The sequence below is a fragment of the Odontomachus brunneus genome, unplaced genomic scaffold (assembly GCF_010583005.1).
Source record: "Odontomachus brunneus isolate Ranch 3 - 2012 unplaced genomic scaffold, Obru_v1 Obru_scaffold_007, whole genome shotgun sequence".
Classification (NCBI taxonomy): domain Eukaryota; kingdom Metazoa; phylum Arthropoda; class Insecta; order Hymenoptera; family Formicidae; genus Odontomachus; species Odontomachus brunneus.
The window spans coordinates 2,064,169-2,091,321 of NW_022639457.1; the positions used below are offsets into that span (position 1 = coordinate 2,064,169).

The 27,153-nt window shown below is 41.2% G+C and overlaps 6 protein-coding genes across 8 annotated transcripts; 2 read left to right on the top strand and 4 right to left on the bottom strand.

The window, feature by feature from the left end:
* The first annotated feature begins 166 nt into the window (after nucleotides 1–166).
* Nucleotides 167–3,686, top strand: LOC116853922 (spidroin-2-like). Its single transcript, XM_032835283.1, has 6 exons — nucleotides 167–379; nucleotides 808–1,288; nucleotides 1,400–1,656; nucleotides 1,742–1,964; nucleotides 2,302–2,612; nucleotides 2,942–3,686. Exons 1-6 carry the CDS (start codon nucleotides 353–355, stop codon nucleotides 3,095–3,097), a joined length of 1,455 nt encoding a protein of 484 aa, XP_032691174.1. The 5' UTR covers nucleotides 167–352; the 3' UTR covers nucleotides 3,098–3,686.
* A 16-nt stretch (nucleotides 3,687–3,702) lies between these two features.
* On the bottom strand, nucleotides 3,703–9,440 carry LOC116853916 (integrin alpha-9-like). Of its 2 annotated transcripts, XM_032835271.1 has the most exons (10): nucleotides 8,979–9,440; nucleotides 8,007–8,370; nucleotides 7,362–7,660; nucleotides 6,303–6,768; nucleotides 5,853–5,995; nucleotides 5,348–5,785; nucleotides 5,110–5,273; nucleotides 4,285–4,802; nucleotides 3,890–4,179; nucleotides 3,703–3,804 (listed from the first exon to the last, which is right to left on the bottom strand). In XM_032835271.1, the coding sequence occupies exons 1-10, from the start codon at nucleotides 9,405–9,407 to the stop codon at nucleotides 3,745–3,747; spliced, it is 3,171 nt and encodes a 1,056-aa protein (XP_032691162.1). In that variant the 5' UTR covers nucleotides 9,408–9,440; the 3' UTR covers nucleotides 3,703–3,744. The 2 variants fall into 2 exon arrangements, with proteins under 2 accessions (XP_032691162.1, XP_032691161.1); XM_032835270.1 differs by having other exon boundaries at nucleotides 3,785–4,179.
* A 98-nt stretch (nucleotides 9,441–9,538) lies between these two features.
* LOC116853917 (DDB1- and CUL4-associated factor 5) lies at nucleotides 9,539–15,930 on the bottom strand. Its single transcript, XM_032835272.1, has 7 exons — nucleotides 15,598–15,930; nucleotides 14,710–14,890; nucleotides 14,352–14,621; nucleotides 12,771–12,997; nucleotides 12,472–12,686; nucleotides 12,111–12,384; nucleotides 9,539–12,017 (listed from the first exon to the last, which is right to left on the bottom strand). Exons 1-7 carry the CDS (start codon nucleotides 15,791–15,793, stop codon nucleotides 10,951–10,953), a joined length of 2,430 nt encoding a protein of 809 aa, XP_032691163.1. The 5' UTR covers nucleotides 15,794–15,930; the 3' UTR covers nucleotides 9,539–10,950.
* A 995-nt stretch (nucleotides 15,931–16,925) lies between these two features.
* On the top strand, nucleotides 16,926–19,001 carry LOC116853928 (cancer-related nucleoside-triphosphatase homolog). The gene is made up of 4 exons (XM_032835299.1): nucleotides 16,926–17,072; nucleotides 17,499–17,670; nucleotides 17,751–17,856; nucleotides 17,929–19,001. The coding sequence occupies exons 1-4, from the start codon at nucleotides 17,018–17,020 to the stop codon at nucleotides 18,181–18,183; spliced, it is 588 nt and encodes a 195-aa protein (XP_032691190.1). The 5' UTR covers nucleotides 16,926–17,017; the 3' UTR covers nucleotides 18,184–19,001.
* LOC116853921 (serine/threonine-protein phosphatase 5) lies at nucleotides 18,690–21,941 on the bottom strand. Of its 2 annotated transcripts, none has more exons than XR_004380051.1 (9): nucleotides 21,845–21,941; nucleotides 21,015–21,401; nucleotides 20,377–20,663; nucleotides 20,115–20,220; nucleotides 19,901–20,043; nucleotides 19,374–19,681; nucleotides 19,201–19,282; nucleotides 18,974–19,108; nucleotides 18,690–18,888 (listed from the first exon to the last, which is right to left on the bottom strand). XR_004380051.1 is itself a non-coding variant. In XM_032835282.1 (9 exons), exons 1-8 carry the CDS (start codon nucleotides 21,939–21,941, stop codon nucleotides 19,049–19,051), a joined length of 1,470 nt encoding a protein of 489 aa, XP_032691173.1. In that variant the 3' UTR covers nucleotides 18,690–18,888; nucleotides 19,034–19,048. The 2 variants fall into 2 exon arrangements, 1 of the variants encoding a protein (XP_032691173.1); XM_032835282.1 differs by having other exon boundaries at nucleotides 19,034–19,108.
* Nucleotides 21,942–22,716: 775 nt separating this feature from the next.
* Nucleotides 22,717–26,612, bottom strand: LOC116853924 (lipase 3-like). Its single transcript, XM_032835287.1, has 7 exons — nucleotides 26,140–26,612; nucleotides 25,663–25,843; nucleotides 24,897–25,011; nucleotides 24,483–24,726; nucleotides 23,770–23,928; nucleotides 23,410–23,637; nucleotides 22,717–23,324 (listed from the first exon to the last, which is right to left on the bottom strand). The coding sequence occupies exons 1-7, from the start codon at nucleotides 26,305–26,307 to the stop codon at nucleotides 23,163–23,165; spliced, it is 1,257 nt and encodes a 418-aa protein (XP_032691178.1). The 5' UTR covers nucleotides 26,308–26,612; the 3' UTR covers nucleotides 22,717–23,162.
* Between the last annotated feature and the right edge of the window lie 541 nt (nucleotides 26,613–27,153).

Here is a 27,153-nt window from a genome sequence, read left to right on the forward strand (position 1 = left end):
CCCTAGTTATCTTTCATCAGGATTGGTCATTGTTCATCCAGTCGTACGACTCGATTCGAATCTCGCGGTGTGACGTTTGGCGCGAGAATGCGGGCTAGTTACGTCGACATTACGTCATGTCCCTGGTACGCGACTGCGCGAATCGTGTCGCATATATCGCGTGCCGTGGAGCATACTTTATGCTCGGGGAAACGTCAGCACTGTAAATAGAAGTGCTGGAAGCGCTTTGGGAACGAAGACGTTCATTTTCATGTGCGCAGCAGTGCAATTGTGTACAGCTAGAATTTTTTGAGCAACACTTCTCTCTCGTCGAGATCGAGTCAGACAGCCAAGGCGATTGCGAAGACGAAAAATGGCCAATTCTCCGGTGTTAAATCCGGTGAGTACTCGATGTGCCGATTATTATGTGCATTAATAGGATTTTCATTGATCCGCAATGAATCCGCATTGCCGATGTTTGTGCGTCTCTTCCGAGTCACGGATTATTATCTGCTGGCAATTATGGGGAACTATTACATAAATTTTTAGCTCAGATTTATACCTGTGATATTCATCATTGTTAATTAAATCAATGAACATATACTTGAATACACTCCAATTTATTAAAATTTATGAATTTATTGCAGATTATTGCTATTTTTGTTGTTTATTCATTATTATCGTTAGTATCATTTGAAAGATATTGGCTTAAATATAATTAATATTCAAAATTATGCTATACATAAAAAAATAGAGTTTCTTTTGGAGAAATTATATATTTAGTTTGGTATTTGTGCAATTTCCTCTTACGGTCAGATTTTGTAATAGGAAATCCCATATGTGGGAGCAGTGGAAGGAGGCCTAAGAGCAGGTACAATGGTGAAGATACAAGGTAAAGTGCCTCCTGATGCTGTCAGATTTGCTGTCAATTATCAGCTTGGGCCAACATTGAATCCAAGGGACGACATAGCTATTCATGTATCTCCACGCTTTCCTGAAGGCTTTGTTACTCGAAATCATATAGAGTCGATGAACTGGGGCATGGAAGAGAATGCTGGCCCATTGTGGATACAACCAGGCCAGGAATTTGAGATGATGATCCTGTGTGATTATCATTGCTACAAGATAGCTATAAACGGCAAGCATTTTACAGAATTTGCTCATCGATTGCCATTCATAAAAGTTACTCATTTAGTGATTGATGGTGACGTGGAGATACACTCAATCACTTATGAACAAATACAGCTAGATACATCAAAGTCTCCTGCTACAGCACCAGATATATCAGCTGCTACCTATGGGCCACCACGTAAGGAACTACATATTTTTTATGATATAATGCAATTGAATTTATAAAACGTCAACCTTCTGAGTATACTGATTTTATAAATCATCTGAAACTTGATTTTTCTGATTCTAGCTCCAGGTGGATTGTATCCAACATTGGGACCTCAAGGTGGGTACGGACCTCCTCCTCCTCCAGCTGGATATGGTCTTCCCCCCAATGTCTATGGTGGTCCTGATAGCTATAATCCATCGAAATCCTATGGATATCAGCCTGGTCATGAGAAAGCAGAGGAGGAAAATGCTTTTGGAGGCTGCTTAGACAAAGTTGGATTAGCGTTAGGCGGATTAGTGGCAGCTGGAGGAGTGGCGGCAGCTATGCATGCGCTAAATGTAAAGACAGATCGAAAATTATTGTGACGTTTGCAATATATATGATATGTCAGTACAATTTTTAAATGCTTATTATCGTTTGCAGAAAAAGAAAGAGGAAACTGATGAAAAGAACCACGAGAAATCGGACGTTTCCAAATCAAAGACGGAAAGCGAGGGTGGTTTGGGGAACTTGGGGTCTCTCGGAATGGCCTTAGCTAGCAGCCTGGCGAGCAACGCCCTGCACAGCAACACGCACGCACAACAAGGCTATCCCGCCCAGGAATCAGGTGGCGGTGGGGTATTGGGATCTATTTTTGGAGCATTGGGTACAGTATATTTATAACTTGTATTTCAAAAATGCTGATATAATCGAACGTATATTCTGCAAAACAGTCAAATTTAAATAAACGATGTTGTCGGTAATACTTTGCGAATAGATACATGTCGTGATTCAAGAATTTTTCCAAGTTAGAAAATCTGTAATTAAACGCTGGCGTGACTGGCCGAGTGACATCATCGCGTTGGAATTATTGTCAAGGACGGGAGTATTTCTCAGATAAGATAAATAGTAGATGATCGCATACCTAAGATACATTCTCGATACTATAACCATGATGAAAGCAATTCATTTTACGACGTCTGCTTTATATTCTTTTGTATTAGGTGGTGCTGGTAGCGGAGCGTCTCACCAGCCAGCGTATGCTTCCAACCAGCCACCTGGCGGCGATGGCCTAGGTGGAGCGATCGGATCTATACTCGGCGGTGTTCTTGGCGGTGGTGGCCATCAACAACAACAACAACCAGGATATCAACCTTCAGGAGGGTACGGTGGTTACCAATCGTCCGGGGGTTACGGTGGCCAGCAAGGCCAGCAAGGTTTAGGAGGATCGGATTTCATATCGGGCATAGGATCTGCAATTGGTTCCTCCTTGTTTAGCTCGGCTTTGGACGGTCTGAACAAACGTGGAAAAGAGGTAAGAGCTTCGATATGCTTTCAACTAAAGTGACAAATTGGAAACTTATCCGATACGTATCCAATACGAAAATTATTTCAGTACAAATAAGTCTCCGCCGTTTTTTATCAAAAACTGGGCATTTATTGTGAAAGAACGGTACCTTATGTTTTATTCAAAGTATTGTTCGTCGCTAGCCAGATGTCCAACCTTACGATATGACGTTTTACATCTGACAATTTCAACCATAACTTACTGGTGGGACCATCTTTTGTCAAACGGCGGAGACTTATTTGTACTCCCAATATAATGGCTTTTCTAATAACACTTCGCAAATTGTTCTCACATAGAAACCTCACGATGAATATCGTCCCGGACCACCGCCTCCGAGTTATGAACCGCCGGCACCTCCAAAACCAGCCCCGCGTCCGAATACTCCACCGGCTTCCGGTGGGCATAAATTATCCGCGGACGAAATTTCGAAGGGACTCGGGCTGGACGATTAAATGCCTCGAGAAACGTGGAAAGCCGCCGCCCGCAAGTACACGCAAAGTGATGATATTATTGCTCTCTTGTTGCTTCAAAACAGAATACACTTTATGAATCTCGTTTATCGAAATAACGCGATGCACTTGTTTGTCTCTCGACAACAACAGATTTTATGTATCAGCGCCTGCACGAGATACAGTTGCGAGAAAATTCTCTCGAATTATATATATGAATCTCGTATACTAGTGTACTAAAGTCTAATGTTATACGATTGATATTTTAATAGAAGTAAGCTTGAGGTAAAAGTGCTTTTAAGGATTTTAAAGGTTGTTGCATATCTTAGGTAAGAGAGTCGGGACACAAATTGACTACACTCCGCTTTTTACGAAGCCTTCCATGAAATAATACAGTAGACAGTCAATGAAGTTGATAATTTTTAAGATTTATTATATTTTTATAAAAATGTTTTATTTTATATGAGAATGTGGCCTTTGACAGAAAGAGATACATATATGCCTTATATATATTTGAATTACAAATAATATACGAGAATTATTTATTACAGTTATTTATATCAGAAAATATATATCTATATGTATATCTTAAGTGGATTTTCTTTTTCTTACTTATAATACGTCGAGTTGAGATTATCCTACGTGTATATTCAATCGTGGTCAAAAACTTCTGTCGAAGATGTCGTTTCCAGCACTACGTTATATTTTTTCTGAAATGCCAATTACAGTTCAGTAGATGATACCAAATGAATCGAAATTTTCATTTACGGAACATTGCGAGAATGCTAAACATACGTCAGATTCGGCCTTCAATGCCTCGAGCTCCATTTTCTTCTTCCTATTGAAGAACCCGACCTTTATCAAACCCAAGATTAGCAGTAGCAGCAGTATAATTCCTAGCGCTATCGAAAGTGCTAATATCCACATGGCTATTCGCTCAGCCACCGGCGTGCCTACAAATGTTGTAGCAACGAAAGCAGCATCCGGCTTATGACCATGTCTCTGGATAATATTGTACGGCTGCGTTATGATAACATTACCTTCGGACACGTAAAATACGATGTCTTTGTCCTTCATCAAAGTGGCTGCGAATTTGAGAGAATAAAGGTAAAATCAGTTTAACTGCATTTACGTTATCCTATCTTACCCTTCTATATATCGCCGTACGTTACGGTATATATTTTACTTGCCGTGAAAATTCAGTACTTGCAGATCCAGCGTTATCAGCAGCTTCGCGACGGACAAGGTGTTCGGGAACGGTCCTACTTTACAACTGATTTGCTTGCATCGCACCGAATTGTTCGTGCAGTTAACGTACAACGTTCTGTTTGCGGGCGGCACGTCGATCAGTGTATTCTCCCCGCTGCTAAAGTTTGCGTGCGTGTTGTTGCTCGCGATGTACGACGAATTGGTCACGAGTGCAAGAGACGCGATTGTAGAATCGTCGATTAACGGTGCATCGTTGTGATTGAAATCACCACAATGAAATGGTGATCCGTCCAAGATGCTGATGACGCTACTGATATTGGCGATCACGATGTTCCCGGTACTGTGTTGCCAGTGAGTCGGAATCCTCATGGTCAAGGTGACCTCCTCGATCGGACTGACGCCGAATCTCTGAATCTCGTAGAAGTGTTGGTACTTCACATTTTCGAGTGGCATCTCCTTGTTCTCGCGTGAGTACGAGTACGAATTCACCTGTGCTTTCCTGAACAACGATAAGAACGGAATCCTAACAGTCGTCAAATCCTACAATAAACCTTGTTTGCACCGATCATTTAGTACATATACCAACTAGTAATTTTGTCCCGAATTTTCTTTATTTTCGTGATACGTGTAAATGATGGTGTATTATATTGGTACGATACGTCTCCTTAATCCGTATATATTAGTACGCCGTCGTTTACATGTATATCGTCGAAATTGAGACAATTTAATAAAAAGTCACTATTTAGTACATATATCAAATGATCGGTGTGTAAACCAGTATATGATTGGCGGCGGAGTATACCAACCCGACGATCGCTACATCCATGTCCACGTCGAAGTGCACGGTGGTGACGTGGCTGTTGTCACTTGACGTCGACTCATTGCTATGAGTGCTGATGTTCGCCCGTATCACTGCCTGCTTGATGTCATACGTCACCATACTCGTGTCTAGCTGCAGCGTTAAATTTTTCTGCAAAATAACGCGAAGTGATGAGTTTGTAGCCGAGCCGTCTCCGTTAGGCAAAAATTACAAAATCACCGTACATTCGTTCTCAGAGGATTGCCGATATCGCAGACCACGTGGAGGATGTAGCTCGTACGCGAGTTCTCCATGCACTTGGGCGGGATATTCGCTAGCGACAATGCCTCGATGAAGATGTGCACCTTGGCTTGGTAGGCTGGCTCGCCTCGATTGCGAGTGTCAATGTGCAACGCGATCGTCGACGAGGAGCCGATAACGTACCGGTTGTTCGACTTCAAGTCGGTGGTCAACATGACACTGAGATCAGACATGCATATTTCGTCTTCGCCGCATTCCACGGCAAACGGCAACTTCACGAGATCCTTGGTTTTCGACCGAAATTTGTTTATCACGACGCAAGATGTACAGAACATGTCACTCTGGTTCCTCGCGGAGAGATCGTCCTCTAGCTCTACAGACACGAAAATCTCGAACGGATCTAGTATGTTTTGTATTTCTTCCTGAAAATATGTAAAAGTATATATTTAATAGACTGATCATCGCGCGTAGACGTATGAATTTGCGTACCATGAAATGTATCTCGTGCGAACTACGCAAATTCCTATTCTTGTAAAGAATGTCTGGTATCCTGTACATTCCGTCGTTACTTCTCTGCTCATGATACGAGACTCTGCCGTGCGTTTGATCGATTTTCAAGACCTTAACGATTCCTGAAATGACAGTAACAAGCTCAGATTCGACGTGCGGTCAAATATCCGATATGATATTTATGATTTCTGCGTGAAATGCTCGGTTTGGTTTCCGGGTTAGCGCTGTGTTCTTCGTAGATTTGTTCTCGACGTTTCGTGAACATATTAGCTCACTTCTTCAAAAAGAAGACCTGAATTCCTTCAGATTACTCCTTTCCATAAAGAAATAAGCTCAAATATTCACGCAACGTCGAGAACAAATCCACGAAGGACGCGAGCACGAGAATCACGATCACAATTCTCATCGAAGAGATATTCATAGACTCACGCAGACTCTCGGGTACGTATGCGCCCTCGTAATACACCTGCATGTCGATCACGAAGGACGACGTGTTTTTCAGCAATCTAATCTTTTGCAGGTACGCTAGCGTCACGTTCAGCGTGACGACCGGCATGGTTCTCAGCAGGACGACTTTCTCGGACAGATAGGCGCCCACGGCGATGTCGGGGTACTTGTCGCCGTTGATGTCACGGGGTTCCGAAATGGAGATGCCAAATCCGCGCATCAGCGGCGAGTAATCCGAACCGATCAATCTCTGACTGTATCTCTTGAAGACGCCCTCCACATTCCCGTTGTATATGTACACAGCGCCGCCGCTCTCCTCTTCGTACGGCGCACCGATGGCGATATCACCGTAGCCGTCGTAATCAACGTCACCCAGGCACATTAAGGTGGATCCGAATCTACCACCGGCGATCTCGCCTTCGATTTTAGTCGATAACTTGAGATTCGCCTACGCGTAAAGCGTAATGTTATAGATATCCAGATTTTAGTGTCTCACGCAGTAGCACTGAATTTACCGAGAAAAATATCCCAACGATAGATTCCTTGAAAATTAATCGATCTTGTCAAAATTTTCGAGAAAATCTATAGATCGAAAATTAAATAACAAATTTAAATGCTAAATTGAATCTAGATCTAGAATTGAGGCTCGTATTAATAGCTGTTACTTTTGAAACTCTTCTCAATGAGATACTCAAATGAGATACTCAGATTTAATTCAGAGTTGAACGAGAGTTTTTCACTTAAATCACGGTTACAAATATAAAACGTCGCATATAATTCAATTTAGATATAACTCTGAATAAAAGAGGCAAATATTTCACGTGAGTCAAGTTTCAAATATCAACTGCTATTAATTGCAGGCAACGGGCCTGTGAAGTGCTTCAGAGATGTAATTAGGAATGCTGAGCAATTTAAGACTCGGATTTTCGGTCAAAAAAACTGTTCCATGATACGTTTCATCGGAATTTCGGTAATACTTCTCGGTAAATTCACGGCGCAACTCCGTGTTTATTCTCGTGTCGGCACGTAAGTGACGCGTACGCTATGTTGCGTTGTGAAGATGTAAACGCAGCCTTCGTCCATGTCTTTAGTCCATTGCGGTGCGCCAACAACCAATTCATCTTTGCCGTCATTGTTAATGTCGCATGACGTTAGAGCGGCGCCAAAGTACTCCCCGATTTGTTGGCCTTCTACCGCGTTTGCTACTTTCATATAATTTATACTCTCCATGGATTTAAAAACTAAGACCTTCCCGCGCAAATTTATACTTCCGGTCGTTGCTCCGGTTGCGTACAACATGTCTCCCTGTTTGAAATAAGCGCCCGATGTTATGGCGTATCCTGTAAAACCATCGTATATAAAAATATATAAAAATACATAAAAATTCCTTCAGTCGTTAAAGAGAGACGCGTTTAAATCGTATAGTCTATCTCTTCGTTTGATATGTGAGAAGTTTTTGTGTCGAGAGGGATTAAGTATATAAAATAATATACAAAAAATATTTGAAATATTACACAAGTCTGCTTCGATTGCAAGTGTCATTTTACATATATATCTTTTTGTTTGAATACATTTTGCAAGAATTTTTAGCGTGTATTTTTTTGTATCGTCACTGAAGAATTCCACGACAAGGAGCCTTGACGAATGATACGAACGGATAGCGAGATAAAAAATGTAAAACATTACCGAAATAATTGTGAATATCAAGCCATGTCTCTCCAACGACTGAGGCAATTATCGTGTGCGAAGTAGACTTGTTAAATGCATTGGTAATTAATATCGCATCGCCTTCCCAGCCGAACATGCCTGGGGCACCCAGCGCGATATCTACGTCGTAATTTCGTGAATTCATGTGCAAGGAAAAGCCGACTTGGCTATACGCATAGTTGTAGATGTAGGGGGACACTTTTATCTGCCTGGGACTGTCGTAGGTTGGTAACCAATGCTGCTGCGCTTCTCTCTTGAATGCATCAATATTGGTAGCCAGTGTCCCGTAACAAATACCGTATATATAATGGTACCTGCTCATTTTCCACCGCGGTCCGCAAACCTATTCAACAAAACTGGCTGTTGAATAATGAACGAATACTCGCGTGTCTATTATATTTTTTAAAAGTAAAAAAGGAACCAAATACATGCGCTTCGCCGTTATTTTGTCTTTACAAATAAATTTTAATATATAAAAAGAAATTAAATATTAATTCTGAGTTATACCAATTTAAATTTATAGTTTTTAAAAAAGTAACGATATCAATAGGTTTGCACCAAGTACAAATAATTAATCATTGACATTTCAGTTACACTTTTATAAGCATAAATTGTTTTCTATAAATTGTTTTCATTCACGTGTCTGTTATATAGAAGTCTTCGGAGAATCTTAAAATTTTCATTATAGCAATAATAAATTGAAGTCAAAGTTTACTTGGAACGAAACGAAACTTTTGTTAATTGTCAAAATGTTAACAATTCAACCCGGCGCAAATCGGTAAATACTCTCCTCGATATAATCGTGCTTTCTGTATCGAAGTATCTCCATGAAACAGTCAACAGCGTACAAGTGATTTTATAGAAAGCAAGAAGAGTCGACGATGCGATTATTTCGAGATACATAATCAACGCGAAAAATTATCAACACGGAAGATGAGCAACAACACGCACCACAACTCTGGCTATTGTCTTATTCTCCACAGCGATGGTCGCACCGATCCATGCGTTATCCTTAATTTGCTTGATTCGTCTGTTGCGAGGATACACACCGTTCACGGATTGATCGACCAACCATTCTTTGCACACGCCGTTCATCGCACACTGGAAAACTGTTCCCGGTTCCTTGACATTGTGTAATCTCGTGGAGTTCGCCCGCGGTGCTCCGACGAGCACCAAGGAATTGTCCGTACCTGCATACAGGGCTACCGAGAAGCCGAAATAACTGCCGCGCCGAAGTGACGATGCAGTCACGGGATAGTTGAATATTTGGACACTGCGCGAGTTTATATTGTACGCCAACGGATTGTATCGCAGGATTATCAGCACGATAACGAAAGCTCGTATGTGTGAATACACTGCCAAGTTCGTCGCGCTTAACATCTTAGAGCGTTATCTATCGAAAAGTTCTGGTCAAATGCGATGCAATGCGAAGTCGCGCTCAGCCGAAACGAGCTCGAGGAGAAGGAAGTATCCCACCGCAGGATGTGGTGTATCTAGATACTATTATCGTCTACATTGGTCAAAGTTTATTTATACATGCTGCAAAAAATAATCGGAAACGGAAGAAGCTCACTCCGCGATCGCACTGATCGTGCACAATCGGAAAACGAATAAAATCGCAAGAAATCGTAAGAATCTCGCTATCGTTTTCTCTCGTTTATTCGTAATCAGTTAATAAAGATGTATATAAATGCAAAATTAAATAATGTAATATATAGTTACAATAATTCCTCAACGTTCAACGCATAGGAAAAAAATGTATACTAATTTATTACTTTATTACTTTCCGTCGCATAAACCATGTTCAACAATACACATTAGCCGAGTCGCAATATTTAAGCTAGCGCGGCACGTTAACAATCCGCGTCTATCTGTTCGCATTGCGGCGACGTTTCACCGAGGATCTCGATTACATGCGATTTAATGGCCAGATCCGAAAAAACGCCCGTCTTCAGCAATAATAATCGAACTCTCCTAGATTAATCAAGCTGACAGCCGATAATAATGGCATCGGGGACGAGAGATACAAGGGCGGTATACCACACATCGTAATTTCGTTTTACCTAACCAGTGTGACCGGTGGGACCGAGTCACCGGCTGCATTAATCGGTGACTTGACTTGTTCACGACTCAACGCACTTGCTGACCGTGTCACGAAAGAAATTTACACAATACCTCGACGAATCTTGACGAACCTCTCTCAGAAATCGCGAAGGGATAAGAAAACACAGTACATGCACGAGGGATTGGGATACGGACGATAAGATCTAAAACAGAGCTCGGAATTGATTGATCATCTCGGTCGACTGTCGAGAGCTACGCCTACTGTCTTCCCCTTGCCGTACGGCGGGCCTCGATACGGATGGTCGCGATTCCAAGTCTCAGGATCGTTGGGATTATAAGAGGCGTATCTATGTAGTGCCAACCAAAGATGCATTCGGAAAGCGCACCGATCAGCGCTAACGTATCATTCAATTTTTCTTGTTCATTGTATATTGTACATTGTAATCATTGTAAGCATATATAAAAAAATATTGTATATTGTACATTGTACAACACACAAGAATTAAATGACGCGTTAGCGCTGATCAGCGCGTTTCCCGAACGCATTGGTAGGCACCACATAGATGCGCTCCTTATAATCCCAACGGCTGAGGCTTGGAGCCGCGACCGTCAGTTTCGAGGCCCGCCGCGCAGCAAGGGGAAGATAGAAGGCGTAGCTCTCGAAAATCATCCAAGATGGACAACTAATTCCGAGCTCTAATCTAAAACAAGATAGAAAAACGATCGACCGCATGTTCGCGCGTGTGACCCAACTTAGTGTTATAAAAATATACTTCAAGGAATCACAGATACATTATGTACAAAGGGAAGGAGGAGGTGAGTCGGGGTGGCAGAGTTGCGAGGAGCGACGTGGGAACTCTCAATCGGAAGAGTCGGTTGTGGTTTCGGACGTGGTGGAAATCGTTTGGGTCGGAGGCGCGGCGGCGGATCGATTGCGGTAACTCCTCCTCGCCACGTCCACTTTCTTACGGAAACACTCAAAGCTCTTTAGTTTTTGTTCGTAATCGGAACTGTCCGCGTCTCGTTCTTTGCGCGTCTGTCCGCTGCTCTTTTCTCCCGTAGAGACTCCCGACTTAATACCGCTGTCAGGGGAACAAGGAACTTGAAGCGGCTTCTTGGTCGGGGTTGACGGTCCGTCTTCCCGCGGCTTGCCGGTGCTGGCACCGTTCATCCAGCCGTACCACTCCTCCTCCGTGTCCTCATCGAATTTAGCACGTTTACTTGACTTCTTGCCGGAGCTCTCGTTCCGGGACCTGTTTTTACACTTGTTCCTATGCTTCCTTCTGTGCGCCTTCGCGGATGCGTCTGAATCGGTTTTAGAATGTTTTCGTTTCACGGGGATATCGTTGTCCTCGGAACTACTACTGCTGCTGTTACTGCTGCTACTGCTACTGCTGCTGTTGCTGCTGCTGCTGCTACCGCTGCTGCTGCTGCTGCTGCTGCTGCTGCTGGTAGTGGTACTGCTGGTGGTACTGCTGCTATAACTCGTATGCTTGGTGTCATTCTCGATCGTGTTGGCGACGTATCGCGATCTTCGGGAGATCACACCGGAACTCGTACTAGGTTGAGCCGCGTCAACAGGTTGTTCGTCATCACTATCCGAATCACTATTGATCTTTAACACGGTACACTTTCTCCTAACTCTGCTTCTCCTACCGGATATCCTGGCGTGTTTCCTCTTGATGCCTTTCAACTTCGATCGTGATTTAGATCTACATTTCGTGCGTGCACTGTCCCCTTCGCTAGCGGAACACGAGGCGGATCGCTCGGCTATGTTTGTCGAATTGTTGCACGTTGTCGTACCGCAATCCGTCGCGGCTAATCGCATGAGCTTCTCCCTGCGAGCTGCGATGAGTCGAGTTATACGATTCGGCGACCCCAACGGTCTCTCGGGAGCTACGCCGGCCTCTGACGCAGTGGAATCAGCTGAAAGTAACGATACATTAAATCGCTTAATCTTTGAAAGTTATACAAAGTATATTCAAGTTGTTCTGAAATACTAGAAGAAATATGTCGTACCGTCAAAGTCCGATTCACTGTACGGCTGTCCTGTTACCGGGTTGATCTCGGGCTCGCCATTCGGAGTTTGTGGCGCAGTCGGCCCGTCCTCGGAGCTCCAGCCTTCAATTTCGCGTTGCACAAGAGAATCAAAGAAGGCCATCATTCGCGAGTCTTCTCTGGTAGACTGGTGGCTATAGTCGTGTGTCATAAACTGTCCGCTACGCAAAACCAATCCAATGTATTCGTCATGCGTGTACACTCGGCGCTGTTTCTCTTGTTTACCAGCGTCCCTCTAGAAAACGACGCAAAGACGTTAGTTTCGATGCGTTTTATCTCTTATTGAGCTGCTTAATTGCAAAACGCTTGGACGATACCGAACCTTCAATCCTCCTAGACTTCCAGCTCCGAGCGGAAACGGACTCCAGATCTTTATGATCTTCTCCACGCCGGACGATGCGAAGATACAACTCGCTTGGTTGTACCGAACTTGATTAACGATCGATCTGTGACCACGTAGTACCATGTGAGCAGATTCCACCCATTTCACTTCCGTCGACGGGATCTTCCACATGTAAAGGTTAAAATCATCGGAACCTGCAAATTCGACGCATAAAATTCGCGTATCGTTTGCTACGAGTCGCATCTTTTTCTTCTTTTCTTTTTATACTAGATACTCACCAGAGAGAACGTATTCGTCGTTATCTCCGGCGAAACAGCATGACTTCATAGTACAGCTGTTGTAGTAACCCGGGTGGTCGAATTCACACAAGTGCGTGGGTGAGTCGACCGCGTAAAGAACTGGTGGCAATCTTCTCCGTAAGGCCAGCAATCGGTTGCCCAAAGCGTTAAACCGCACGTTCATGCAGCTCTGTGCCGGAGTCTCGCTCCCGTAGCGTAATACAGGTCTGTGGATGCAACGGAACAATTAGTAACTTCTAAATCCTAGTAAATCAAATCATACGAGAAAGGCCAATGAGAGCTATGCGTTGGAAGAAAATATGCAAAAGCAAGAATGATATCTTTCTCTGTACATCATCGTTAAATTTCTGATCTTATATAGCTAAAACCCAGCGGGAATACACATTGGGCACATTAGAAGTTGCAATGGCACTATCATTGAAAAGCATTCCAGTCTTGAGATATAAGGAAAAACTTTGGAAAATTTTTTTTAATATGTACGTTATCTTGAGATGTAAAGCTTACAAAACTGCAAAATATTTGTTATAATTTGTTTTTATGTATTTTTACTACCCATTATTGCTCATTAAAAGTACAATTTGTTAAGGAAATAAATTAAGGATGAATATAGTTTAAAATAATTAGTCATTTTCGCTTTCAGTACTGTGTGTCAACAATGCTGATTTTGGAACATTCGATTAGTGCCTGCCAAGGAACCATAAAGCAGTCATAATGTGTGCGCAGTATTAGTACCATAATTCTAAGTCCACTTTTATACTAACAGTACAACTTTAGATTTGTCAAAATATGATGCTTGCTTTGACACGCATACATAACACCCAATAACATTTTTGTCGCTCTTTGTAACCTCGACGAATCCATACACAAAAAAATACATACTACATTCAAGTAAATGTTACTTGTTTCAAATATTTCATATGTATATTTCATAAGTACATATTCGCAAATTTGTTACACGCCCATCAAAAACGTCAAATTTACTCAAAATATATCCTGCATCCCAGTGAATTAAACATTTCAATCAAGAATATTAAATTAAAGCAAAAATTCGGCTTATTTGCACAGAGTTAAACCAACTCTTTTTGTTTGGTAAAGTCTCATAAATTTTGCAAAGGCAATAAATTCTTTCTTGAATACATAATTAACTTTTTTAAGTATTTGTAATAAGTATATTTTAAAACTATATTATCAAGAAAATATTCTTTGTTCAAGATAAACATTAAAGGAAGAAAATTAAACTGAGTAATCGCTTTTTTAGCAGTAGAATGATATTTTTGTGTACAGTGACGCAATTTCCCTACTTAACCGCCTATATGACTAAAGTCCTGACTAAAGTCACATGAATGTAATAAAGACTTGGTGAAGATTAATGCACTTACGAAATACACCAGATTTCAACTATACACATGACCCTAGGACCACGAGGATTTGTGCATCCTCCTTTGCACCTGTATGCTTCTAGTGTCTTCCTGCCAGATATGTGCGCTCACAAGGTTAAGCCGATCGTGGCATCGCCATCTGGGATAAAAGGAAAATTCGCGAGCAGATCTGTTTACTTACTCCAAAGGTTTCCGCACGTCCCACATGCTGACGCCTTCCTTGGCGTTGGCGGTGGCGAGCATTCTGGGGTCCACAGGGTTAAACATGACGGAGTGAAAAGCGGTCTTGTATTGCGCCAGGCAAAACGTTTCCGTGGCGCTGGAGCCGCGTATATCATAAATCAGGACTCTCCCGTCGTCGCAGGCGCTGGCAAAGACATTGTCATTGTGCGGATGAATGGACAGACCGTAGACCGGCTTTTCGTGCAGGAAGAAGTTGAGCACGTCGCTCCTGGAAATGAAATCGCGCTCATGAAGACGCGACTCAATGTGCAAAATATTATATTGCGCCGTGCTCGCATGTGTAAACAGTTTCTTACGTTTCCAAGTCGTGGACTATGACTTGATCGTCGTTCCCTGCGGAAAATATCTTGGTTTTGCTGCTGTCGTAACCGAGACAGAATATATTGCTAACGTGCTGAGCCTTCATCACGGTGGGCTTGCCCACACCCCGTATTGCCTGCTCCACTTTCCACAGTAGGACTCTCCTGTCATCGCCACCTGTGGAAATAGCATTGCCAACAAATGATTCTTTTCGAACATATGCAATCGCATTCTTCTAGGTGGCGGAGCGCAACAAAGGGGAGATTCATTCTGACGATACGTCAGCGCATTAACTCGAGAACCACGGCTGTTTTTGGTGTCTTTGCTGCCCTCCCGATGATAAATATTAAGCTGACCACCGGTCCGTGAGTACCGTAGCCTTTAAGAAGCATGCCTCTTTAAAGCGCTCGTTATTCACATCTACGCGCTACGCGAGCGAAGAGAGAAACAGAACGGTAATTCATGCTACGCGAAGACCAATATTTCCGTTGTATTTGCTCGAAATCAACGGGCACTGTGTCGTGGGGAGACAATAAGGGAGAAACTGAATGCACGCGCGATAAGTGTCCTACGATCTACCGCGAGATCACTCCCGCCGAGAAGGAGGAACCCCCAGCTGAATCTGGCTGAAGGCGGTGTTCAAAGCGCTTGCACTTTCGAACGCGAACGGAAAAGCCGCAACTAAAAATAGAAGTTACTATCGAAAAATCATACACACACGTGCTTGAGCGATCATTGATCTAAGCCCTAAAGGTAAATCACGCACGTCGACGTGTCGGCCGATCGATCGAGACTAGAGAGACAGATGGGGATCCCGAGTCACGCACAACGGGTCCTCTGCCGACCTGACGAAAGAGCGACACGTCGCGAGCTCGCGGACTCACCGGAGACGAGCAGATCACCCTGATTCGAGAACTCAATCGCGTTAACGCATCCGTAATGGGACAGCAGGTCCTTCCTATAGAGATTCTCCGAGTTCTCGAATCTGGCGTTCATCAGGCTCTTGCAGTAATCGACCTTGTCGTCGATTTGCCGTGCGACCACATACGACAGTACGCTGCACTCGGACGGATAAGCCATCTTCTTCTCGCCGCCGCCGCCTTTGCCCTTGCCCTCGCACGACTGTCGTCGGCGAAGTCGTCGTCTGAGCCCACGATAGCGGACCCTGTTGTCTTCCTCTTCCTCAGTAGCTTCAGCTAACCGGCCCTCCCTTTTCCATCCAACGTCGCGCGACAACGACGACGACGACGTCGTCGCCGTCGCCGCCGCCGTCGCGGCCGCCGTCGTCGTCGTCGCGGCCGCCGTCGTTGTCGTAGCCGTTACCGTAGTTGTCGTGCGTGCTGCACCGTCCGCTTGACGTCGGGACGATGCGTTAATCCTCCGGAGACCCGGTAGTGTCTCGCGCTTGTCGCGTGGGAGGCGTGCGACAGAGGACGCGAGTGAACACCGAACGTTACCGAGCGCAACGAACGAACGAACGAACGAACGAACGAACGAACGAGCGCGAGCTCCCTTCGCACGCCCACGAAATCGGTACTATCGCTGTGCGTGCGTGTATTTCTCCGTCCCCTCTGCCTCCTCTATCGCCTGCTACTGCTGCTCTCTTCGTCCTCCTTGAACGATGTTTACTCTGCGAGCGACGAAACGCGTCCGTCGCACGCGGATCGCGAGCGTCCCCGACAGATGCGCCGCGGATATCCTCCGTAATTTCCACACCACACCGATGCGTACCACTCGCACGTCACGCGTTCCAGTCCTATGAAGACACGCACCGACGAGAACACAAGCACCAGAATGCACACGCCAGCGGCCGCACGTCACGACGCAACGATGTGTACAGGGCTGTCGGGCGACGCTCGACCTACCATCAGTTTTATTCCTACCACCACTACCACTACTACCACTACTACCACTACCACCACCACTACCACCACCACCGTCGTCGGTATCACTGTCCCAATGCAATCCGATCGGCCAACCGACTGTCTCCGCCTCGTCGTTGCTCGTTCAGCTCGATCAGCTGATCGCTGTTCGGCCCCGACCGCCCCGCCGCGGAGCGCTCACTTCGACTGCCACGACGCCGTTGCGCGTATCACACGAGCTTCGTCGTTCTTGCCGCGTGCAAGCGCGTGCGTTCTCACGACACCACCGCATAAATTCACGATTGATTCTGCATTGGTCGCGCACGTGCCCGTGCCTTCCTGCGGTCGTCCCTCACGACCACCGGCGATCGTTTACACGTGCAACAGCTCCGTAACGGTGGATCGTAGCAGGCGGCGAATTCCGACGTAAACGACGCGAGTTATGGAAGCTAGCGGCGCGTCGCGGATATCGCACGTACTACTCACGGGCCCACCAGGTGAGACTCGGGGCGCGGGGAAATTCGAACGAAATATGTGTACGTACGAGGATCGCGCGCATAGTTTCCATAAGTATTATTTCAAATAAATAGACGACAAATGAGATTAAAACTGTTGATATTTGTGTTATGTACGTTTCATGAATTGTATACGGAAAGAAATGAATCAACAGCGCCGCAATTGCAAAGATTTATTCCAGCTGGAATAATTTGAAAGTTAATAAGATTTGTTTCAATTACGGCGCTGTTGACCAATTTTATTGATTCAGCAGAATTTTTTTCCCTCGTACAAATTTCTTTTTCTCATTTATCCCAATATTCCATCATGCCAATGCTCTTAGAAACTTACACTATGAACATAGATAGAATATAGATCATACAACAACGTTACGAGCTGAAATATAACGCTGAAGGTAATTTCTGTAGGTATAGGCAAGACTACAATATGCAAAAAAGTTGCGTCCACGTTGGAAAAAAAGGGCAGCCGATTCGACGGATTTTACACAGAGGAAATGCGAGATCGGAACGGCACCAGGATTGGCTTTGACGTTGTCAGGGTGAAGGATCCCGAAAGGAGATTATCCTTGGCACGACTAAAGTGCGTCTTTTTATCTATAATAATACACCGTGCGTATAACTCAATACATATTATATTTAACATTTCTTTGTCATTCATAGAAACTTAACAGAGGCTCAGAAGGATTGCAAGTATCATGTAGGAAACTATAGCGTCTTTCTGGATAATTTCGAGACGATAGCGCTATCGGCATTGGATTCTGATACTGTAAGAGTCAATGATTCTTCTTAGGATGAACCTATTATCACAACTCAATGACGTCGATTGTACGCTTTGCAGGATATATTGTTAATCGACGAAATCGGCAAAATGGAGTTGTTCAGCAAAGACTTCAAGAGGAAAGTAATGGATATATTTTTCGGCACCTCCAAGAAAACTTTTGTGATCGGGACTATTCCGCAAATACACAAAGTACCACAACAGCACGCAACGCTATTCCAGAAATTACACGCAGACGAGAGAATCAAAGTCTTAAACGTATCCTATCAGAATCGTAATAATTTGCCGAAGGAGATTATCCGCCATTTTTCATAAAGTCATATCGACTAACATTACGTGTAATTTTTTGTCATGTTGTCTCGTACGTTGCATAAAATGAGATGTCTGTTTTATGTACATTATAAACATCATTTATTATTAACAAAAAACAAAATGTTAGATCAAAGAAATCCCTCCAATCACAATAGGTTTATAAAAAAGTTGTCACAAATAACAAGTAGTGACTGGCTGGAATATTGTACTACGTAATTATGCTAAGTTTCATATATGTTATATGTATATGTGTATATATATATATATATATATATATATATATATATCCATAATCATAATTTCATTGAAACCACCATTGATCGTTAAAGAATTAATTAAAAGTGTTGCGATTGTGTTTTCGCTTCGCACTATTAAGTGGTAGATTGTAAGATCCTCTTGGAGAGATTTCCGAGATCAATTCTTTCTTCTTGTATATATATGCGTGCACGCGTACGGATACAGGCGTCTTTAACGAGCAAGGTGGTTGCAGATTGAGGGTACAAAATAGAAACGTTATTTGCGCGTTATTTTATTATAAACGAACACAAATTTCTAGTGATGTCTGATGAGTTGTTTTTCTTATCATAGATAAAGAAACTCGATAAAACTGTTTGCCTGTTGTAAAAATAAGCAAACCTTTCTCGCTTTTGTACCCATCAATATTATGCACTCATTGCATATATTTTATAAGAAAAATTCATTGTGTTCCTAGAAATAATACGGTAATTATTGTTGCGGAGAAGTCTAAAGTGTCTCTTACCTTCTCCATTTCGGTATCAAATATAATACGCACACTTTGATTGGGCTACTTATATATAATATATATATGTTCAGTTGTCGTTATCAATAATACCTAGAGAGTGTTCCACTAGCACATGAACTTTAGTAGAGAGTTAGCGTAAGCCATCGGCCTTACATTTGGATGAGGCTGTAACACAATGTTACAGTGAACCATTTTCACATGGTTTATATCAAACACAGTCAAAGCGAATATTTTATATAAACAAATCAACTACATACCATTGCTTCGTACGACGTGAAATAAGGTTTCATGTCTTTACCGTTAAGTGTGATAAAGGCACCTTGGTTACCCATGGTATCACTGAAAATGACGAAGACGATAATAGACCACATAACAAAACTATGATATCACGACTCGTGACGAAACATCATAACGAGAAGTCATTATTTACCAATAATTTGGAGCGGAAAATACTGTGATACACTTCCCATCATGCCCAACCTCGTATCCGTCGTTCTTGACTTCGTGACTCCTCACGATATAATCGAGAGAATTTGTTGTAAGGAAATTTTGCGTGACGTCAGGCCCGAACTGAACACCTACGCCTCTCTTGCTAGGTGCTCTACCTATTTGCGGTTGTGGATCTGACCACAACAGCTCGCACATTAGTCCCTCATCAGGTGGCTGTCTGTTTCTATCAATTTCCCTGATCTCTTGTAATGTCACGTCATCTCGCGAGAACAATCCGCCATGCATCACCTTACAGATAGCAATTCGATTACAGTTGTATGGAAATTATACTTTGATTGCATGGCACATAGATATACGAAGGCTGTACTCCAATGTTCACTGTGCCAATACTGAAAATCTATAGTTCAGGTTTGCATATGCTATAAATTTACAGTACTGGCGATGAATATCGAAACGCAGTCAAAATTCATTCAGATTGCAGTATTCACAGCTTTTGCAAAAACTTACGAGCACTCGATTATTAAGACAGTGTGCCAGGGGAAGCCAGTTATATACTTCTGTAAACAATTCTGCCATTTGGGTAGAATATTTAGCTTTCACTTCACCATCAAACCCGTACATTTGATTCATCGTTGCTGACTCATGGTTACCTTGAACACGTCAGATACTTTATCAGTGTCAAACTCAGACACTAAAATGTCCAGAAACAGAGATTACTTACCTCTTGACATAAAGAAGTGATTCGGGTATAATAATTTAAAACCAAATAAAGTGAATATGCATTCTACAGAAAAAGAGCCTCTATCTACAAAATCTCCATTAAATAACTAAATAGCTGTTAAGGAACATATTCCTGAGATGTGTAGTATGTACTTCTGTATATCAGTATACAAAATATTACTTAGACAAGTCTACAAATTGATGTCACACGAGTTACCTAGTAAGTACATTACCTTATATCTTTTTGTTCTCACAAAGGATACATATGGATTAGTTTCGGATGGTAATCCATTTAACTTAAATATATTAAGCAAGTCATAATATTGTCCGTGTATATCACCACAAATAGTGAATTTACTATCTTCAGGAATTGTGATGTCTACTAAGCTAGGTTGTACCATAAACCATGATTTAACGTCCAGCAGGATCTTGTAAGCATATTTACGGTGCAATTTATTTTGATTTCTATACCATTCTAGTAATTCTTGCATAAATTGTAAAGTAACTTTGCCATCAGCCAATTTAGGCCCTGTGTACTCATCCTCGATGGCTACAAAAATGATTAATTTGAATATATATATTGTAATTTTGAGTCTCCACTAATATTATCTATTAGTATCATGAATTCCTTCTATTAGTATTATCAATCTCAAATTATATTTCACTTTAGAATACATTCAAGAAAACTATATATCAAATGTCTATATTGTGATATCCTATCAACAAGACTATAGAACATTGATTAATTTTGCCTAACATAAATTAAACTGCATATTTGATCAATAAAGTGTTAATTGCTTCTTACAAATATCACAAATTTATAAATATTCAAGGATTATGAGTCGATACTATACAAAGCACACACAAGCTTTATAGAGTTTTCTATCATAAAAATACTCACTCATAGCTTCCAGATTGATCATGTCAGCAATATTTTTCTTTTCCTCTACAGAGATAGCCTTTTGAAATGCTAGCATTTTAACCATCTTGGAACATTCCGTACATCTGGCTATAGCATCTTTGTCATTTGGCTTAGCCCTCACAACAGTTCTGTAATCTGTAAGTGCCAACTTGAACTTGCCCAGAGACATATAAGCGGCAGCTCTGCGATAATAACCCTTTATATAATTTCTATCTAACTCAATGGCTTTGGACGCATCTGTCAACGCATATCCAAAACATTCTGTCCTCAAATAAGCAATACTTCTATTGCCATAGTACACGGCTATCGACGGGTTTAATTCTATGGCTTTGGTATACAATTCGATGGCTTTGTCGTACACTTGATCTGAAAAGAAAGACAGATCACAATGCTGAATGAAAACGCTCGCTGTTGGTCACTCAATCTCCCGTAATAATGCGCGTCATTCCGAAATCACGTAATATCGTTACAAGACGACTGTCCAATCGAGAATATGAGACACTCGACGTCTGCCCTTTCGCACAGCAAAGATCAAGTCAAAGTTGAAACGAATCTCTCGTAAATTAGCGCCAAGGAGCTTCGAGAATCTCCGACTGTTCGTCGGAAGAATTACTCGACGCTCCTTTGCCGTTACGGAGATTTATTTTTATAATTGCGAGCCCCCGCTGCTAACACAATGGAACTTTGGTTAGCCCGGGAACACGTGACCGTGCTTGGGATTAATCGGATCGCATTTCGCCACTCTCCCGGGAGAGCAACGACGAGCGCATCGTGTCGCATCGTGTCGATTCCGCACCGCGCGAACATACTCTTGAAATACTCGTTCGCCTCTTCCTTATACATTTCCGCCCTGGCCGGATCTCCGGCCTGCGGTGCCGCCGCTACGATTTCCGCGTTCTCACTCATCGTCACTGCTCGCTTCTCGCGTGTCGTATCGAATCGCTCGTCGAATTACGGCGGCAAACCGACGTGAAGTCACCCAAACGCAACAACGTGCACGAAGAATCACGCATCAAAATGCACTCGCACTCGCTCCTTCCTCGACATGGAAATGTGCCCGATGAGCCTCCAGCACCGCTACCACTGCACCGTGAAGTTGCGCGGTCGAATCTAACGTCTCTATCGATCCGACCGCGACTCGATTAGTTCGAGCGATCGTTAGCGCTAATCGATCGTTCTTTTTCGATGCTCGACGAAGCGAAACACGTGTCGTTCAAGCGCTAACGCACTTGATCTTTGCGAATTTGTCGCGTTCATGAAAGGTTCTTCGATCTTCGAGAAGAAGAGGACACAATAGTCCAGCTTTTTGACCACCTGCAAAACGCCGCAAAAAGGATCAAACAAGTCGGTTTAAGAGATACATCCGCAATAACTGTACAAGCCTGAGAGACTCGTTGCTTGAACTGCATTCGTAAGAGGAATTTACATCTGATGTAAGTGAAAAGTATACATAATACGTATTGTAATTGTCGTAATCAACTATAAAATTTATAGAGTACTTTCTGTTGCACGCAACTATGGTAAATATAAAATCTTTACATGGGGAGAAAAAAAAGCTTAGTTAAATTAATCAATAAAAGAACTATAACGTATTTGTTTCGCTTATTATCGGATTAATTTAATTAAACTTTTTTCTAAATCGAATATACTTACTTTTAAAACGAAGAATGACAGACAAAACTATAATTGTAAATCTGGTTTATTTACTTTATACCAATATATAAACATATCACCATTATCACCATTTCTATTGCAACTTTCTTAGCTATCTGCCAAGATAACTAATTAAAGTAAAATATTATTAACAATAATATCCAGACAGCATAAATTAACTAAAAGATGTCTTAAAGACGTCCAAAAGACGTCAAGATAAAATAAAGCGTTTTTAGATGTTTTTAAGATACTCTCTCTCTTTTTAGTAGAAAATAAATAAAGTCATGAAAAGGCTCTCTTGATATAAAATTAAAAATTTTTAATCTTTTAGTAAATCATATTGTCTGGTTATATTGCTTATCAAATATACTTTAAAATAAGATTAATTATATTGTCATGAATCGCGATTATTATTATTTGTATACGCTATTAAAACATTATTTCCACTCGCTTGAGCGATAGTTAGATCTTCTTCTAGTCATCAAAGTAAGATTGATTTATGAGATGTAGCAGCCTCTTGTATACGAGTTGGGGCGCGTCCTTGCCCCATAAGAAATCCACATGATTGAACTTGGTAAACGGCACTCTATACACGTCGAGTACATTATTTAGCATACCGTGGAGCTTCTTTAAATCCTTGAACAAACGTACGTATTGTTTTCGTAAGCAATAGCACAATTGATTTTTTATTTGCCCACCACGATTCTGCGCACACGCTTACCTGGTTGCTGACTAACCAATCATTATCGGCGTAGAACAACGCGATCGGCACTGTGACGTTCGTGAGATCATAGTCTGGCGGCTCTGTGGCGTTATAAATTTGCTTATTTTTTTTGGGACCGTAATCGTATGGGCGAAATTTGCCCGTCAGAACACCTTGACTAAGATGCACAATCGTCTTGGTGGATGTGCCAGCCGGAGAATGACTCAAAATCGAAGGCAACAGTGTCTGCAAAACGGGCATGATGAAGTTCTGACGTGGCGTGAAACAACGCATGGAGTGGTGTGACGATAAACTATCAAAACACTTCTGTGAAGTGCGAATAATAGAGTCTCCGTGCGCTTTCACTGAATTACTTACGTAATTAAACTGTTGCTGATCGAAACCGCAAAACAAGAATATGATGTTGCTGCAGATCTTCTTCTCTACAATGTTTAGGTCACAGATGTACTTCGACAGCAAGCGTATAAAATTGCTCTGCGGCAAGAATTCATCATAACCCAAAACGTTTGCGATTATCTGTAATCGAAGATCTCATTTACGATTCGATCACTTATTTACTGTCAAATTGTTCCCAAGAAGTCTTGTCTTCAAGAGATTATTTCAGAATGAACGAGAGCACTCGACTCGCACGCGACGTTTATCTGTGAATAAATTTACGAAGCGTATGAGATTCTATGACGTTAAGTCTAAACAATTCTAATATTAGGCTGAAAAATTTAGACAGAGTAAAGGATATTATTTCAGAATGCCTAAGATCTATATGAATAGTCCATATTTGAAATTTGTCTCATATGAAATATTCAGATTTGAATTTAAAATTGTATCAGAGTTTTTATCTGAATCATACGATATTTGTGACGTTATGTTTATATTTGCAATTAAACTAAAACACATCGAACTCTGAATTTGAAGTTGAGTATCTCACGTGAGTCAAGTTTCGAGTGACGACTATTAATACAAGCCTAAACCGAGATGTTAAGACAATTAAATGTTGTTTTACATCACCGCTTCTTTGCTCCACAGTAAATTATGTAAATTAATTTTCTAACAAAACTCGCATTTTACGTCACCTCATACTGCTTACTGAAGGGTGCCAGAATTCGCACTGGACTCTTTATATGTTGTACAAAGGCCACAGGTGCGAGGCTAATCATCGCTTCTACCATTTGTGTGATTTGCGGACACTTCGAAGCCATAATATAAAAAGCAGTTGTGCCCATTGAATGACCGATGTACATGTGTATTGGTTGAAATCTCATATTTGTGATATATGAAATCGCCGCGGGTAGATCATAGATACCCATTTCGTGAAAGCTAACAGAGAATTCAAGATCGAGATGTTGTTTATAAAAAATAATAAATTTATTATTCAAAACAGGAAAGTAAACTACGTAAGATTCACAGATCAACTTTTGCAACAATTATCGCAAATATTGTTGTGACTATGTTTCGTACGTATTACTGTGTTTTTTCCACGTGAATACCTGAACTCCCAAAACTTCGAGGATAATGGCGATAGTGAACAATGTGCCTTCGAATAGGTATTGCCACGAAAATTGCCCATCCAAACATCATATCCTTTATCGGCTAGTATATAAGCTGAAAAATAAAGCAAGAAAGGTATAAAGTAAGTATAAAGCAAAAATATCATTTGATATATTTCCCAGTAACACCTATTGATTTTACATATGTTTTTTGAACGTATGTAACGTTTCATAATCATTTGCATAACGTTTCGGAAATATTTTCAAACGATGTGTTATCTGAATTATATTTATATATGTGTATATATATAATTTATATATAATATATATTTATTAATCTATCATTGGAAATGTGGAGTCTGAGAGCTTCTTTAAATCTTTGTAATATCTCAAAAATTCTTTTCTATTAGCTATTATTAAATCTCAATATTTATTTATATTATGATCATGAGAAATTATAAAAATACAACTAAAGAAAAAGTAAATACACTTTTCCAATGATGAGTTAATAATATATTTGTATTATATAAATATATATAAAATATGTACTTATATAATATAAATATAAAAAAATGTAAATAATAAAAGAATATAAATATAAAAGAATATATTATTTTTTATTAAATTTTTTATTAAATATATATATATATATATATATATATATATCATAAATCTTATAAAATTGCACATATATATAATACTACATAATATATAATATTTTTAATTAATGTTTTTAAAGAGTAATTGAAAAAAAGATCACACATACCGAGTCCTTTGCTCTTGCCGGAAATAACCCAATCGGCGGAGCTGCCCAACAAACCGTGTTGCAAGAAGATAGGCAGAGAATCCTTATCACCTGGGATGCGGTGCAATGTTAAAAGATAACCGTCCTCTGTCGGTATAACGTGAGCCTCTGCAGGATAACCTTCTTTTCTTATCATTCCCGTCTAAAAAAGGCGCGCGATTAAAATACCTGTGAATAGTACTCTCTGCGTTGATCGAAAATTGAACGCGATTCGTGCAAACAAGCATACATATATACTATTCGAATGATAGGACATTACTGAATTTTTTATCGAATTATACCCGACCAGAGAAAGAATGTGTACTTAACGAAACAAGTAAATGTAAGACCGTGCACGTGATATAGAAAAAGAATCTAAAGATTGTTAAAAAAATAATTACACTTAAAAGAAGTACAAAAGTTCTTTTTCAATTTTAGAAGGGAAGAAAATCTGTTTACCGTAGTAAGGTCGACATCAGGGTTATAATCGACGACCGGAGGCTTCTTGCTCGATTCCAACATCTTCATAAACATTTCCAGTGTGATGTTCTGCGGTAGCTCTTCGTGTGTTGCAACGAAACCGAAGAATCCATAAATCAACAGCAAACACACGACCGTCGGATGCATCGTCGAGGCTTTCGTGAACGATAAATTTAGTAAGCTATGCTAAAAGATCTCATCGGTAATGATAAGTAACAAAAGTGAGGAAATATGGCCGCACCGGTTAGTGCCCGAATTTATTATATGCGACAGTAGCGTTAATATGAATCACAGTTGTGTTAACGTTTGCTCATATCAGAGGAGAAAAAAAAAACGAGAATGGAAAGGGAAGGAGAAAGAGAAGATATCATTGCATTAGTCACTTGCAGATAGACCTTGTAAAAAATATGTGAATCGCACGATCGACAGAATTATAATGCAAAACATCAATGCACGGGGGATTGCGCACACGCGCACTCTCCACAGTCCGATATTTTTAGCGACAATCAGATCTACAGTTGTTTAAGCAGATTCGCGCGCTTTTTGTATTTCTAAAATAAGTTGATCTTCTGTTTCTAACGTTTTCTATGTCCGCTCCCCTTTTTTGCTATTTGTGTATGTCTCATTTCAATAATTTATAATAAAGCTTGTACAGACTACTTCGTCATAAAGCTCGACAAAAATGTGTTTATTCGACGTTTTTTTTTCAACACGTAAACTACATATTTTATTATATAGAAGACACATAAAGGTTACAGGATTGTTTCTCTCGACCGCAAGAGATACACCAAATTTAATAGATTCTAACTTCGGCAAAAAATGATAATGTCTACGTTTACACGGCAAGGTTAATTCGGTTTAGTAACTACCATAGTTAGTAAACTATTAAATCCGATTGGTATATTCTTTTAGATCTAGAAATATGCTCCAATTGAATTCAAGAAATCACTAACTACGGTAGTTACTAAACCCGATTAACATCGTCGTGTAAAC